At 44.6% G+C, this 15,763-nt stretch overlaps 1 protein-coding gene across 2 annotated transcripts; it reads right to left on the bottom strand.

The window, feature by feature from the left end:
- Positions 1-827: 827 nt before the first annotated feature.
- LOC116503777 (zinc finger protein 268-like) lies at positions 828-12,327 on the bottom strand. Of its 2 annotated transcripts, none has more exons than XM_032210399.1 (3): positions 10,120-12,327; positions 5,166-8,382; positions 828-864 (listed from the first exon to the last, which is right to left on the bottom strand). In XM_032210399.1, exon 2 carries the CDS (start codon positions 7,182-7,184, stop codon positions 5,187-5,189), a length of 1,998 nt encoding a protein of 665 aa, XP_032066290.1. In that variant the 5' UTR covers positions 7,185-8,382; positions 10,120-12,327; the 3' UTR covers positions 828-864; positions 5,166-5,186. The 2 variants fall into 2 exon arrangements, with proteins under 2 accessions (XP_032066290.1, XP_032066289.1); XM_032210398.1 differs by lacking the exon at positions 828-864 and having other exon boundaries at positions 4,771-5,213; positions 5,294-8,382.
- Between the last annotated feature and the right edge of the window lie 3,436 nt (positions 12,328-15,763).

Here is a 15,763-nt window from a genome sequence, read left to right as displayed (position 1 = left end):
TTTTTGTTAAATCAGTCACGTTTAGTGCAATTTGACCATTTTGTGACATTGCCACAGTTGTTAAGTGAATAACCACAGTTGTTAAATTAGCAACACGGATGTTAAGTGAATCTAGTTTTTCCCGTTGACGTTGTCAGAAGGTCGCAAGAGGTGATCACATGACCCCAGCACACAACGGTCATAAATGTGAGTCAGTTCCCAAGTGTCTGAATTTTGATCACATGACCATGGGGATGCTTGAACGGTCGTAAGTGCAAAAAACGGTCGTAACTCACTTTTTGTAAATTGCAGTTGTAACTGAACGGTCACTAAATGAAATGTTGTAAGTCAAGGACTATCTGTACTGCGTAGAAGTAGTTTTTCTTCTGAACTTCATATATGTGTACTTTTAAATGGAGGGATTAAATATTTTCCCGCTCGGGCCTTTTAAATAGTTAAATATGAAATATTTCCTAGTTCAGAAGTTTTCTTCTGCTTCAAAGTGGTATGGTTAATGGGGCTCTGTTATGGAGAAAATAAATCGTTCTGTATTTATTGGGAATAGTATTAGAATAGCATAGCATAGAGTAACAGTTGGAAAGGACCCTGAAGGTCTTCTAGTCGAGCCCCCTGCTTAGGCAGGAAACCCTACACCAGATAAATGGTTATCCAACATTTTTTTAAAAGCTTCAAGTGTTGGAGCATTCACAGCTTCTAGAGGCAAGTTATTCCATTAATTGTTCATTGTTAGGAAATTTCTCCTTAGTTTTAAGTTGCTTCTCTCCTTGATGAGTTTCCACTCATTGCTTCTTGTCCTGCCCTCTGGTGCTTTGGAGAATAGCTTCACTCCCTCTTCTTAGTGGCAGCCCCTGGGATATTGGAACACTGAAAAAAGCAGAAAAAATCCCCCTTTCATCTTTATTCTCTTTTGGGGCAAGAAATTTTGGATTGAATTGTGATTGTCTAATACATCTCAAAGTTGTATTGCTTTCAGACGTGTCCCTTGACACTTCAAATACAGGTAGTCCTCGACATATGACCATATGCAGGACAGCAAAAAGAACATATATTGCCACTTGGTTGCGTCCGCTGAGTCCCGCCCAGCTTAGGATAACCCGCTCCCTCCTAAATAGGAGGGATACGGGGGACCCCCTGCAGGGTAAGGCTGAGGATTATGTCCAGTTCTTAGCGGACAAAGTTGCTCGGTTTCGGTCGGACTTGGACTCCACCTTCGCAGATCCAGCCGAGACACAGGGGGATAACTTGGCAGACCATCTCTGGGTTGAGTTTCAGGATGTTGCCTCTGGGGATGTGGACAAGGCCATACGAGCTGTGAGTGCCTCCACCTGTATTCTGGACCCGTGTCCCTCCTGGCTGGTTGCCAACAGCAGTGAGGTGACACGAGGCTGGATCCAGGCGGTCGTTACCGCCTCCCTTCGGGAGGGGCACTTCCCCGCCACACTTAAAGCGGCGGTGGTGAGATCCCTCCTGAAGAAACCATCCTTGGATCCAGCCGTTTTCAACAATTACCGTCCAGTCTCCAACCTCCCCTTTGTTGGGAAGGTTGTTGAGAAGGTGGCCTTCCAGCTTCAACGGTCCTTGGAGGAAGCTAGTTACCTTGACCCCTTCCAGTCCGGCTTCAGACCTGGTTACAGCACAGAAACCGCTTTGGTCGCATTGACCGATGATCTCTAGAGAGCCAGGGATGGAGGCCATGCGTCCATCCTGGTTCTCCTTGACCTCTCGGCGGCTTTCGATACCATCGACCATGGTATCCTTCTGCGACGACTGCGGGAGGTGGGGGTGGGAGGCACTGTTTTGCAGTGGTTCTCCTCCTACCTCTCGGACAGGTCACAGTCGGTGTTGGTTGGGGGGCAGAGATCGTCCCCGAGGCCCCTAACATATGGGGTGCCGCAGGGTTCGGTCTTGTCTCCCCTACTATTTAACATCTACATGAAACCGCTGGGCGAGATCATTCGGAGGCACGGGATAAAATACCACCAATACGCGGACGACACCCAGTTGTATCTGTCCGCCCCGTGCCAACTCAATGAAGCGGTGGATGTGATGAACCAGGGTCTTGAGGCCGTTAAGAACTGGATGAGAGCTAACAAACTGGTACTCAACCCGGACAAGACCGAGTGGCTGTTGTGCTTCCCTCCCAATAATTTGGCCAGTGTTCCATCGCTCAGGCTGGGGGGTCAAATTTTACACCCCTCAGATAGGGTTCGCAACTTGGGAGTCCTCCTGGACCCACAGCTGACTTTTGACCATCACTTGTCAGCTGTGACCAGGGGGGCGTTTGCCCAGGTTCGCCTGGTGCGCCAGTTGCGACCCTACCTGAACCGGGAGGCCCTCACAACAGTCACTCGAGCCCTTGTGATCTCTAGGCTGGAATACTGCAATGTGCTCTACATGGGGCTGCCCTTAAAGAGCATCCGGCGACTTCAGCTAGTCCAGAATGCGGCCGCGCGAGTGATTGTGGGCGCACCGCGGTTCGCCCACATAACACCTATCCTCCGCGAGCTGCGCTGGCTACCTGTTGATCTCCGGGTGCGCTTCAAGGTGCTACTTACCATCCATAAATCCCTCCATGGTAGTGGATCTGAGTACTTGAGAGACCGCCTCCTGCCGATTACCTCCCTTCGACCGATTAGATCGCACAGATTAGGCCTCCTCCGAGTTCCATCCGCCAGTCAGTGCCGACTGGCGACTACGCGGAGGAGAGCCTTCTCAGTAGCAGCTCCGACCCTTTGGAACGATCTCCCCGTGGAGATTCACACCCTCACCACCGTCCAGACCTTCCGCACAGCCCTTAAGAACTGGCTATCCCGTCAGGCCTGGGGATAAGATTCTAATCCGCCCCACCCGAATGCTGAATGAAAGTTGCGTTTTATTGTTTTATTTTTTATTTACGCACTGTCTTATGTTTTATCTTGCACTCCTCTTCCCATGAACTGTAAGCCGCCCTGAGTCCCCTCAGGGAAAAGGGCGGCCTATAAATAACAAATAAAATTCTAAAAATTCTAAAAAATAATTCTGTCCAAAATTTCTGTTGCTAAGTGTGACTTTTGGTAAGTTGACTTTTGTGCCATTTTAGCATAGTTCTTGCTGTGGTTGCTTGAATCGCAATACTTGTTAAGTTGGTAATAGAGTTGCTAAGCAAATCTGACTCCCCCATTTCTTGTCCGAAGGTCACAAAAGGTGATCACATGATCCGGGGACACTGCAACCGTCATAAATATGAGTCAGTTGTCAAGGGGTTGTTAATTTTGATCACGTGACCATGGGGATGCTGCAGCTCTCTTTAAGTGTGAACAACAATTCTAAATCACTTTTTTCACTGCCGTTTGTAACTTCGAACTAAATAAACGGTTGGAAGTCGAGGACTGCTTCTGAAGCAGCAATGGATTATTTGTTATTAAGGGACAATCACGACTGTTAATCATTTTATGGAAATACGTTGTAAGTTGAGGACTACCCTGTTCGAATAGGTAGACATGACGGACTCCTTTTCCTTATGGAAACCTTACAGAGAAATTTCCTGACAGGGCAATTAATCAGTGGAACAACTTACCTCCAGAAGTTGTAAATGCTCCAACACTGGAAGTTTCGAAGAAGAGATTAGACAACCAGTTGTCTAAAATGGTACAGGGTTTTCAACCCGAGCAGGGGGTTGGCTCCGGAGGGTGAAAAAAGGCCCTACGACCAAACTGGAAGTCATAGTTCCTGAACTTCCAGGTTGCCCATAGAGCCGGTTTTCGCCCTCTGGAGGCTTCAGGGAAGATCCTCAAGCTTCTGGAGGGCCTCTAGGGGGTGGGGAGCCTGTTTTCACCCTCCCTAGGCTCCTAGAAAGCCTCTGGAGCCTGGGGATGGCAAAAAAAGAGCACCAAAAGTTGGGGGGGGGAGCGCTGGTCACACACATATGCATGCTGGGGTCACATGCATAGCATGGGTGTGGGCATGCCCATGCACGACCCCACTGCCCTCCTCCCACTTTTGATACACAATCCAAAAAACGTTAGCCATCATTGATATATGTCCTTCCCTCCCTCCCCAATATGAGGTTCAGAGATCTTCAAAAGGTAAGGAGGAGGGTGTGAGGTCGGGTGGGGTGGGGTGGGACCCTGGGGGAGAGAGTGAAGGGCCAAGGAGACTCAAGGATTAGGAAACAAAGCAAAAGGATGTCTTGGAGGGTGGGGGAGGCCTAGAGATCCCTACGGCAGGCAGGCCTAGCCCTGCGCTAGGCCTCCAAGGAGTTTTTCCCAGCTCTGAGTAGATAGTGTTCTGCTTAGCGACTCACACATTTGATTAATGGCTGCATCAGGGAGAGCAGGAGGATTCGGGTAGCTAAGGAAAGCAATTTCACTTAAGAGCCATTGCAACCTGCAACCTTAATTCAAAGCCCATAATAGTTATATCTTGAGAACTGCTTATATGCACAATTCTGGGGCTGAAAATCGGGTGAAATCAAGGTACAGTTGCAAGAAAACATCTAATGTTTGTGTAGTATTATTTTCAGCAGACTGTGTTTGTCTATTGTTGTGACTTACATGAAGTTCAGAGCACATTTTATGACCAATTCATGCAAAACTCCACGTAATCCCAAGGGATTCACATACTTTTTCTTGCAACTGTAGAAGACTGAAACTCCACATGTGGGAATTCCATGATCAACAGACAAAAGCTCCACCCAAAATTCCTTTTTGAGGAATTCCTCTACTTTTGGAAAAGGAAATATCCAGAAGTTTTGCTGATAACCAGAAACTAGTAGTTAGCCATTTTCCATTCTCCTTTTCACTCCACTTACAAATTTAATCATGAAAAATGTTTGAGCAAAATGAATCAGGCCAAAATTCAAACAATCAATTTCTCATGTATACTGGGAGATCACAAATGAAATTCAAGCATTCTTTAAACTCATCTACCTTTCCTCATATGGATTACCTTGTGTGCAATAAGGGATGATTTATGCTGGAAGTAATGACCGCAGACTCGACAATTCAAAGATTTCTCCACAGTGTGAGTCCTCTGGTGTGCCACCAGATTGGAATTCTGACTGAAACCTCTCCCACAATCAGAACATTCAAAGGGTTTCTCTCCTGTGTGAGTCCTCTGGTGTGTCACCAGATTGGAATTCTGACTAAAGCTTTTCCCACAAATATGACATTCAAATGGTTTCTCACCTGTGTGAGTCCTCTGGTGTTTCACCAGGCTGGAATGATCACAGAAACCTTTCCTACAGGAAAGACATTCAAAGGGTTTCTCTCCACGGTGTGAGTCCTCTGGTGTGTCACCAGATTGGAATTCTGACTAAAGGTTTTCCCACAAATAGGACATTCAAAGGGTTTCTCTCCTGTGTGAGTCCTCTGGTGTGTCACCAGATTGGAATTCTGACTAAAGGTTTTCCCACAAATAGGACATTCAAAGGGTTTCTCTCCTGTGTGAGTCCTCTGGTGTGTCACCAGATTGGAATTTTTAATAAAGCTTTTCTCACAGATAGGACATTCAAAGGGTTTCTCTCCTGTGTGAGTCCTCCGGTGTGTCCGTAGGCTGGAACTCAGACTAAAACCTTTCCCACAATCAGGACATTTGAAGGGTTTCTCTCCTGTGTGAGTCCTCTGGTGCCTCACCAGATTGGAATTTTGACTAAAGCTTTTCCCACAGATAGGACATTCAAAGGGTTTCTCTCCTGTGTGAGTCCTCTGGTGTGTCCGTAGGCTGGAACTCAGACTAAAACCTTTCCCACAATCAGGACATTCAAAGGGTTTCTCTCCTGTGTGAATCCTCTGGTGTGTCACCAGGCAGTAATTATTACTAAAACATTTCTCATAGATAGGACATTCAAAGGGTTTCTCTCCTGTGTGAGCCCTCTGGTGTGTCCGTAGGTTGGAACTCAGACTAAAACCTTTCCCACAATCAGGACATTTGAAGGGTTTCTCTCCTGTGTGAGTCCTCTGGTGTGTCACCAGGCAGTAATTATCACTAAAACATTTCTCACAGATAGGACATTCAAAAGGTTTCTCTCCTGTGTGAGTCCTTTGGTGTGTCCGTAGGCTGGAACTCAGACTGAAACCTTTCCCACAATCAGGACATTTGAAGGGTTTCTCCCCTGTGTGAGTCCTCTGGTGTCTCACCAGATTGGAATTCTGACCAAAGCTTTTCCCACAGATAGGACATTCAAAGGGTTTTTCTCCTGTGTGAGTCCTCTGGTGTGTCCGTAAGAGGAAACTCAGACTAAAACCTTTCCCACAATCAGGACATTTGAAGGGTTTCTCTCCTGTGTGAGTCCTCTGGTGCCTCACCAGACTGGAATTTTTAATAAAGCTTTTCTCACAGATAGGACATTCAAAAGGTTTCTCTCCTGTGTGAGTCCTCTGGTGTGTCACCAGGCAGTAATTATCACTAAAACATTTCTCACAGATAGGACATTCAAAGGGTTTCTCTCCTGTGTGAGTCCTCTGGTGTGTCCGTAGGTTGGAACTCAGACTAAAACCTTTCCCACAATCAGGACATTTGAAGGGTTTCTCCCCTGTGTGAGTCCTCTGGTGTGTCACCAGATTGGAATTCTGACTAAAGCTTTTTCCACAGATAGGACATTCAAAGGGTTTCTCTCCTGTGTGAGTCCTCTGGTGTGTCCGTAGGCTGGAACCCAGACTAAAACCTTTCCCACAATCAGGGCATTTGAAGGGTTTCTCTCCTGTGTGAGTCCTCTGGTGTGTCACCAGATTGGAATTTTTAATAAAACTTTTCTCACAGATAGGACATTCAATGGGTTTCTTTTCTGTGTGAGTCCTCTGGTGTGTCACCAGATTCGAATTCTGATTAAAGGTTTTCCCACAAATAGGACATTCAAAGGGTTTCTCTCCTGTGTGAGTCCTCTGGTGTCTCACCAGATTGGAATTTTTGCTAAAGCTTTTCCCACAGATAGTACATTCAAAGGGGTTTTCTCCTGTGTGAGTCCTCTGGTGTGTCACAAGATTGGAATTTTTGCTAAAGCTTTTCCCACAGATAGTACATTCAAAGGGGTTCTCTCCTGTGTGAGTCTTTTGGTGTTTCACCAGGCTGGAATTATCACTAAAGCTTTTCCCACAGTCCGGACATTCAAAGAGTTTCTCTTCTGTGTGTGTGGTCTTGTGTCTCAGGAGGTGGGAATTTCTAATGAAACTTTTCCCACAATCTCCACACTTATAAAGTTTCTCCATGGAGTAATCCTCTGATGTATTACCAGATGGGAATTATGACTGAAACCTCTCCCACAGTCAGAACATTGAATGGGTTTTTCTCCTTTATGGTTCCTCTAGTGTTTCACAAATTGGAATCATAACAGAAGTTTTCCAACAATCAGGACATTCAAAGCATTTATCTCCTATGTGAATCTTCTGATGTATCAACAGCCTGGAATTGTGACTTTCCCATAATCAGGACATTCAAAGGGTTTTTCTTCTGTGTGAGTTGTCTGGTATCTCTTCAGATGGGAATTTCTAATGTTGTTTTTCCCACAATCTGGATACTCATACAGTTTCTCCCTGGAGTCAATCTACTGATGTGTCACCAGACTAAAATTGTGACTAAAAATTTTTCCACAATCATGACATTCAAAGGGTTTCACTTTTGTGGGAGTCCTTGGGTGCTTCACCAGGGTGGAATTCTCACTGAAACTTTTCCCACAGAAAGGATGTTCAAATGGTTTTATTCCTGTGTGTGCATCCTTTAGTGTCTCAAGACCTGAGAATTTCTAATGTAACTTTCTCACAATCTGCAGTCATACGTTTTCTCCCTCCTGTGAGTTATCTGATGTAGCACCATGTTGCCATGCTCACTAAAACATTTACATTGCGAGCACTTCCCTCTTGTGTGGTGAGACTTCCATGAACCACAAGGGAGCTGTTGTGACCATAGTTTTGCCACATTCAGATAATTTGTATGGATTTTCTCCTTTCTGGCCCCTCTAGTACATAATCAGTTGTGATTTGCAATCTGTGCTTTTCCCACAATAGGCAAATCTATGGAGCTTTCCCACAGCTGATATACTTGAGGAGGTCAAAATTATGGACAATGTCTTGTTTAGTGGTGCTTTCATTTAAGTTGTCTTCTTCCTCACAGAGAGAGGCCTGCATTACTGTCTGTCTTCCTCCCCACAGACTTCCATATATATCCCTCTTTTGCTGAATGATGTAAAATCTACGTTCACCTCTCATTCAATTTATCCTTGAGTTCTGCATAATCTGCTTATTCTTTCTCAATTTTCTCTCTTTTGTCAGCTGCTGGAGGAAGAGCAGATTTATATGGTTTTCTGCAGGAAATGGAAAATATTTTGATTTCTGCCTTGATTTTCTTCCCTTTTCACCACTGATTGTTATTTACAGTTGTCCAGAGTGCTCTTATTGCCATCCTGGTCATCTGTAAGATGCAAAGAAAAGTGTAACTTTAATTGTCTATAAAATGGTTAGAGATGAGGTGAAAAAAGAAGAGGTATACACCACTTTTGTTCATGGAAGTCCTCAGCTGCAAATAAGGGCAGAAAATACTGTCTACAACCCCTCTGGTGACATCCTTGTTCAAGTAGTCCTCACTTAACCTCCCGCAATTGGAACTGATATTTGCATCACTAAGCAGCTCAATCATTAAGCATGTCACATGACAGTGCCAACTTATATCTGTTCCTCTGTAGTTGCTAAGCTAATTACTGTGGGTTGTTAAAGGGAATTTCATATGACTGTGACTTGCAATTTCCTGCCAGTATATCCACTGATTTTGCTTGTCAGAAGCTAGCTGGGAAGGTCACAACTGGGGATCATGAGTGTGGGATGCCGCCGCCATCATAAATGTGCAACTATCGGCAGAACCCAAATTGGTGCAATTCCTTTTCCTGCACCTTCAAAACCACAGTCACTACTGAAGTGCGGTCACGGAACAAGTGCTAGGATTGCCACAAATTTTGTGGACCAGGTGCACATCTGCTTCTAGTGTGCCATAGTAACTTTGAAGGCTCAGGAAAGAAGTGGTAAGTGAGTACTACCTGTGCAACGAAGATGCCAATAGCTATTTTTTAGAAAGTGCTGGATTAAACACAATTGAATCCGATTAATACATGGATGGGACAGGAAATACCATACTTATTGGCAAGACATGGAAGTAAAAAAACTTGTAAATTTTATTCATCTGTCATTTTCAGTACACATGTGGATTACAAACTATATCAAGAGGGGAACATCAAGATATAATGGGAGACTTTAGCTACACTGATATCAACTGGGAGACAAAGTGTACAGCAAGCAGAAGATTGAATAGATTCGAAACCAACTTAGCTGACAACTTTGTCATCCCAAAGATAGAGGAGTGAACTAGTGGAAAAACTATACTCGACCTAATTCTTACTAATAGGGAAACGATAGAAGGAGTTGAAGTTGTCGGAACTTTGGGCGAGTGACCACGTCTTACTGGAATTCAATATAATGCAAACACAAGCAATAGAATATAACCCAACAAGTGTCTTAAACTTTAGAAGAGCTGATTTTAACAAATTCAGAGCCTAAGGAAAATTTCATGGATAAAAAGGAGAAAACAATGCAGGGAGTGTGGGAAACTAGGGGTGACAAGATAGCCATCTTCCAATACTTGAGTTGCCACAAAAGAGGGAGGGGTGTCAACCTATTCTCCAAAGCCCCTGGAGGCAGGACAAGGACCTGCATGGACACTCATCAAGGAGAGAAGCAGCCTAGAACTAAGGAGAAATTTCCTGACACTTCAGAAATTGTGGATGCTATATCACTGGTGGCTTTTAAACAGAGACGTTTGTCTGAAATGATATTGGGCCTCCTGCTTGATCAGGGCGTCGGAATAGAAGACCCGCAAGGTCCCTCCCAGCTCTGTTACAAACCCTCCAGTGATGAGAGCACCCACAACCTCTGTGGGGAAGCCATTCCCGAAGAATCAACCTTCACTGGAAGGAGACTTTTTCAATCTTCCCATCAGAAGGAAAATTGCAGCCACCAGTTTCACAGCGTGCAGCACCAGTGGACTTAAATTTGGGGAGGGAGGGAACCTGCAGCAGCAGCTGAGATGCTTCAGCCCAGTTGCTTCTTTGCTTCCAGGCCGTGGAGGAAACCAAACAGCCCGACTTACTCCCGGACTCACCTTCCAGCTGCTGCTTCGATCATGAGAAGAGCAAAAAACCCGCTCTGCACACCACTCTCCTCCCATGAGTGATCCGGAAGAGGAAGTTCAGCTGTCTTAAAGGTACTTTTTTCAAAAGGCAACTGGACTTTCTTTCTTCTACGCTTCCCGTCGCTTTCCAACCTTTCTAGCAACACAGTATTCGATGGTTTTAACTCCTTTAAGCTCAACCACAGGTATTATCCGCTTTTTAGGCATAGGTGTTGCCTGTTTGAGCACCATCTTCAGATAGGAGGCAGAAAAAAATCCTTCTCCAGTTTTCTACCTAAAGTGTTTGCAACAAGTTTCCACTGATTAAATGCTATCAAGTCGTTTTTTACTTCTAGCAACCGACTTTGCAGCTGAGCCTAGTGAAGGAAATTATATTAAGTTACTCTTTTATAAAATGTTAAAAGGTTGCTTTTGTATTCTTTTACAATGTTAAATGTATAAGTCGTTATATTCTTGTCTAAAATGTGTAATACATTATTGTGTTTTTACTAACTACAAAATGTGTTAAGTAAACAGGACAAGATAAAACTTTGTTTTTCCAAGGCTACGTACAGAAAGGCACCAGAAAAAAACACCAAATAAGAGATAGGGGCCTCTCAAGAAAGTGTCAAGGTGACCCTTTACAATATGGAATGACAAAAGAAACGATGTAAATGAATGAGCAGGAAAGGGGGGGGGAGTTTCTGAGGAATATAATGTATAAAAGGTGTCCTTTAAATGTTATTCTTTGCCCTCCTTGTACTCGATCCACTTGGGAGGAGATTTGGAGGCCGCCTTTGCAAACGCTTTTTATTTCTCTGTAAATCTTTTTTAATTGTGCCTCTGGGTTGTGAGGATTTGATAATTGGGTTTTTATCTCATACTAGTGAAATAGTGAAATGTGATGTTACTTGTGAAGATTACCTATGTGCCCAGCCCTAAAAGTTCATGAATGTTTTACAGAATTACATAATCAGTTTTCTTAGGGTTGACTCAGTGGAGATCAAAACCTTTCTAATACTCCAACACTTTATGACTGATTTCCTGTGGCTCCCAGGATTTTAGGACATGGCAGCACTCCAGGGGAGCTAGTTTCACTCCTGCTGGCCAGGGCTGCATCTAAGAGCATCAACCACCAAGCTTCATTCTTGGAGGAGGAAATTTTATATCTCCTAATTGCCATGTGTAAATTTACTTGCACTGAAGTCTCCCATTAAGTCACAGAGAAACATATACCGCAGGACCTAGAAAATGGAATCTAAGAAAGAGGGCCTGATCGCCTATATGGTAGAATAAATTTCCCGCTCCCCCAATGTCTATTTATCTTTTTATTTTATAGAGGGTTGTTTTTTTATATATTCTGCTATTTTCCTCATGTTAATTTTAATGTGTCTTAGAGAAATGCAATATTCAGTTTCATCGTTCTGCATCCTGAATGTCTTGCAGATTTTGAGGCCAGAATTTCCTAGCCAGCATATCCTTTGCACAAACTATGTGTGCGTCATAAGCAGAGTTTATGAGTGGTCCCAGTAGGTTGCTGAAGCTTCTTAAAAATCCATGGTAAAAATATTATTATTTGTATACTTGGAACCATACCCATTGTTCTTTCTTGCCTTCTGGGGCTTTGGTTCTATGCATCAGACATCTCCAAGAGAAAAAAAAAGAAGTCACATTCATTGCAATGAACTCTTGCGGTAGCTAGCAAAGCCATAAGCTCTTCCAAATTTTTCTGTTCCTTGTCTTAGTCTCCCACTTCATTCCGTCCCAAAATCACAAATCCATGGCTGATAAATATAATTTGTCCCTATTGGTGTAGATTTAAAAAAAATATATTTTTATAGTTTTTTTAAAAAACATTCCGTAACTGCTTGGTGAACAGTGTATTGTCTGGATGAATGTACTTTGCAGCAATTGCTATCTTAAGTATTCTATATGTATCCATCATCTCTTGCTCTTTTTAGTATTTCAACTTGTAGGATCGGGATGGTGAACTGTTGTGGCTCGGCAGGAGCCTTTGGAGCTGCTATCAGACTCTGACAGCGAGGGGCTCAGAGAGACTAGTTGGTCTCCAGGTAATGACTGAGCATGGGATAGAGTGAGAGAGGCTAACACAGAAACCTCCTGAGAGTTGTTGCAGGATGCACACAGGAGAAGGGCTGACCGCTGTAAGAGGATGATAACGAGCAGCTGTGGCTCATTAGGATCTCCTCCTGCGGATGGTGCCACGCCCTCGTTGGAGAAGTCAACGTTCCGTTTCTGTTCTAGTCAAGTTCTCCGTTTCTGTGTAACCATCGAGAAAAAGCACTTGGATAAGTGATTTGATTTATATAATCTTGTTTTGTAGTAGTTTATGAATGAGGACTTTTGCCAGAGCATTTATCTGTGTTTATTTTGGGCTCGCAGCCAGCAAGAGCCGGGACTGATAAAAACATTCCCTTGAACGTTCTGTTTGGCTTTAGTTTCTGAACGGGCAAGGTGGGGGTCAGAACAGTGAACCTATGGCAAGCATGTCATAGGTGGCACGTGGGGCTATTTGTTAGGGCACGTGAGGCACTGCCCTGTCAGCTTGCCAGCCTGCATGTGCGCACTGGCCAGCTGACTTTGGCCTTGTTTTGAGGCTGTTTTTTGCCCTCTGGAGGCTTCCTTGAAGCCTCTAAAGTGCGAAAAAGCCAGCCCTATGGGCAAACCAGAAATTTGGAAACGGACTTCCTGTTTGCTCTTCAAGCCATTTCTCGCCCTCCTGACCCTTCAGGAGGCTTCCCCAAAGTCTCCGGAGAGCGAAAATCGGCCCTATGGACAAACCGGAAGTCACTTGCTGTTTGTTCTAATTTGAAATTTAATAAAGCACTTAGGATCCTTAATAAATTATTATCTTTAATACAGGATCCTAAGTGAGATGCCTTATGGTGTGCGGTGTCGCCAAAGTTGAGACGCAATAGCCTATAGGACAGTGATGGCGAACCTTTTTTGGCTCCCATGCCAAAAGCGGGCGGAGCGTAAGCGGGTCGTGTGCGGGCATGCCATACCCATAATGCTATGTGTGTGACCTGCCCCACACGCATGCGCACGTGACCAGCAATCCCCCCGCTTTTGGTGCTGTTTTTTCACCCTCGCCAGGCTCCAGACGTTTTCTAGGACGAAAACAACCCCTCTCCGGATGCCTTCCGGAAGCCTCAGGAGCTTCCTTGAAGGCTCCAGAGGACAAAAAACGGACTTACGGGGAACCCGGAGGTTCAGGAATGGTGACTTCCGGTTTGTCAATTGGGCTGATTTTCGACCTCCGGAGCCTTCAGGAGGCTTCCCTGAAGGCTCCGGAGGGCAAAAAATGGACTTACGGGGAACCCAGAAGTTTGGGAAATGTGACTTCCAGTTTGTCCGTAGGGTCAATTTTCAACTTTATTAAAATTTCAAATTATAATGTTTTATTAAATTTCAAATTATAACAAACAGCAAGTATTTACAGAAAAATCACATTGTAATGAGGGTCAATCAGACAAGCAGTCAAAAGTGAACTATAAGCGTTTCCTGCTTGGGGTCTGCAGAGTCCTAGTAGTTCAGGGGAGGCTCTCACAACAGTCACTCATGCCCTTGTGACCTCCAGACTGGAATACTGCAACGTGCTCTACATGGGGCTGCCCTTGAAGAGTATTCGGTGACTTCAGCTTGTCCAGAATGCAGCCGCGCGAGCGATCGTGGGTGCGCCTCGGTTCACCCACATAACACCTATCCTCCGCGAGCTGCACTGGCTGCCTGTTGATCTCCGGGTACGCTTCCAGGTGCTAGTTGTCACCTACAAAGCCCTTCATGGTATTGGATCTGGGTACTTGAGAGACCGCCTACTGCCAATTACCTCCACTAACCAATTAGATCCCACAGACTAGGCCTCCTCCGAATTCCATCAGCCGGCCAGTGTCGACTGGCGACTACCCGGAGGAGGGCCTTCTCTGTGGCTGCTCCGACCCTCTGGAACGAACTCCCCGTGGAGATTCGTACCCTCACCACCCTCCAGGTCTTCCGCATAGCCCTTAAAACCTGGCTGTTCCGACAGGCCTGGGGCTAAAGACTCGCTGCCCTACTTCGAATGGTATGATTGCTGTGTTTTTTTAACTATGTATGGTTTCTATTTTTTTTGTAACTTTGTTTGTTTTTTTCCCCTCCCTTTGAGTTGTGAGCCGCCCTGAGTCCCTTTCAGGGAAAAGGGCGGCATACAAATAAAATGAAAATGAAATAAAATGAAATGAAATCCACGTGCGTGGCCAGATGCGATCGTGATCATATCTTTTTCCTAGGTTCTTGGGAGCGGGGGAGAAAGAGAGCCTCCTCTTTCTTTCTTTCTTTCTTTCTTTCTTTCTTTCTTTCTTTCTTTCTTTCTTTCTTTCTTTCTTTTTTTTCCTTTCCCTTTTCTTTCCTTCCTTCCCTTCCTTCTTCCCACCTGGGGAAATGCTTGGAGAAGTGATCTTTCAAGGTAGCTTCTTGGGGCGCTCTTATGATCGCTCCTGCAGTCCCCACCTTCTCCTGGGAGAGATTATTCCATCAGCCCTTCCCGATCGTTTCCCGTGACTTTTTTTTCTCTCCCTCTGGAGCTGTTTCAGATCCAGAAGGCTTGGGGTTTAATGGATGCTAACCCGGCTGGAGGGAAAGAGGGCGCTCCCTCTCAGGAGCTGTTGTTTCGGGGAGTTGCTCTGGACGAGCCCGGAGAGAGTATCAAGTAAAAGCTCCTTCTCATGCCCTTACCCACAGGATTAACTTTTCACCAGAGTTAATTTCATTCGTGAATTCCTTTTCATTGTTTAATTTAACTGTTTTTAAAGTCTTGTGTCCATTTAAACAGGTATCACCCTTTTCCTATAGGCCAGTGTGTCTCAATCTTGGAAACGTTTAAGCTATGTGGACTTCAACTCCCAGAATTTTCCAGCCAGCATAGGATAACTGGCTGGGGAATTCTGGAAGCTGATGTCCATGTATTTTAAAACTGCTAAGGTTAAGAAATAGGCTATTCCAAAGGGCAAATCCCACCTGTAAAACTACTTTTTGTTTCTCTTCTGAGTATCTGATGGGGAGGGTGAATATTATATGCGTCAGGATTCTGATGCTCAAGAGTGCAGAGAAGAGCAACAAAAGATGATTAAGGGAGTAGAGGCTAAGACATATAAAGAATGGTTGCAGGAACTGGGCATGGATAATTTAATGAAAAGGACTAGGAGTAACATGATAACAGTATTCCAGTATTTGAGAGGTTGCCACAAGGAAGAGGGACAATCAAGGAGAAAAGCAGCCTAGAACTGAGGAGAAATTTCCTGACCATGAGAACAATGAATCAGTGTGTAACATTTTAAAACATCCAACATTTATGCTCACTAATTTGACAGACAACTCTGATGTACAAACAAAGGATTATTGAGTTGCATTTGCAAAGGCAGGCCTCCAAGTCCCTTGCCAAGTTGGATTGACACTGCAGGTGTCATAAATATGAGCCTGTTGCTGCCAAGTGTCCAAAGGTTGATCATGTGACCACGGGGATGCTGCAATGGTCATACGTGTGAAAAACGTCCTTTTTTTAGTGTCATTGGATGTGTTGGCCCAATCCAACATTGAGTTAATTTTACCCAATGCAATGAGGCAATGAATAATGCCA

The sequence above is a fragment of the Thamnophis elegans genome, chromosome 2 (genome assembly GCF_009769535.1).
Source record: "Thamnophis elegans isolate rThaEle1 chromosome 2, rThaEle1.pri, whole genome shotgun sequence".
NCBI classification, from domain to species: domain Eukaryota; kingdom Metazoa; phylum Chordata; class Lepidosauria; order Squamata; family Colubridae; genus Thamnophis; species Thamnophis elegans.
This window is presented reverse-complemented; position numbering and strand designations above follow the sequence as displayed.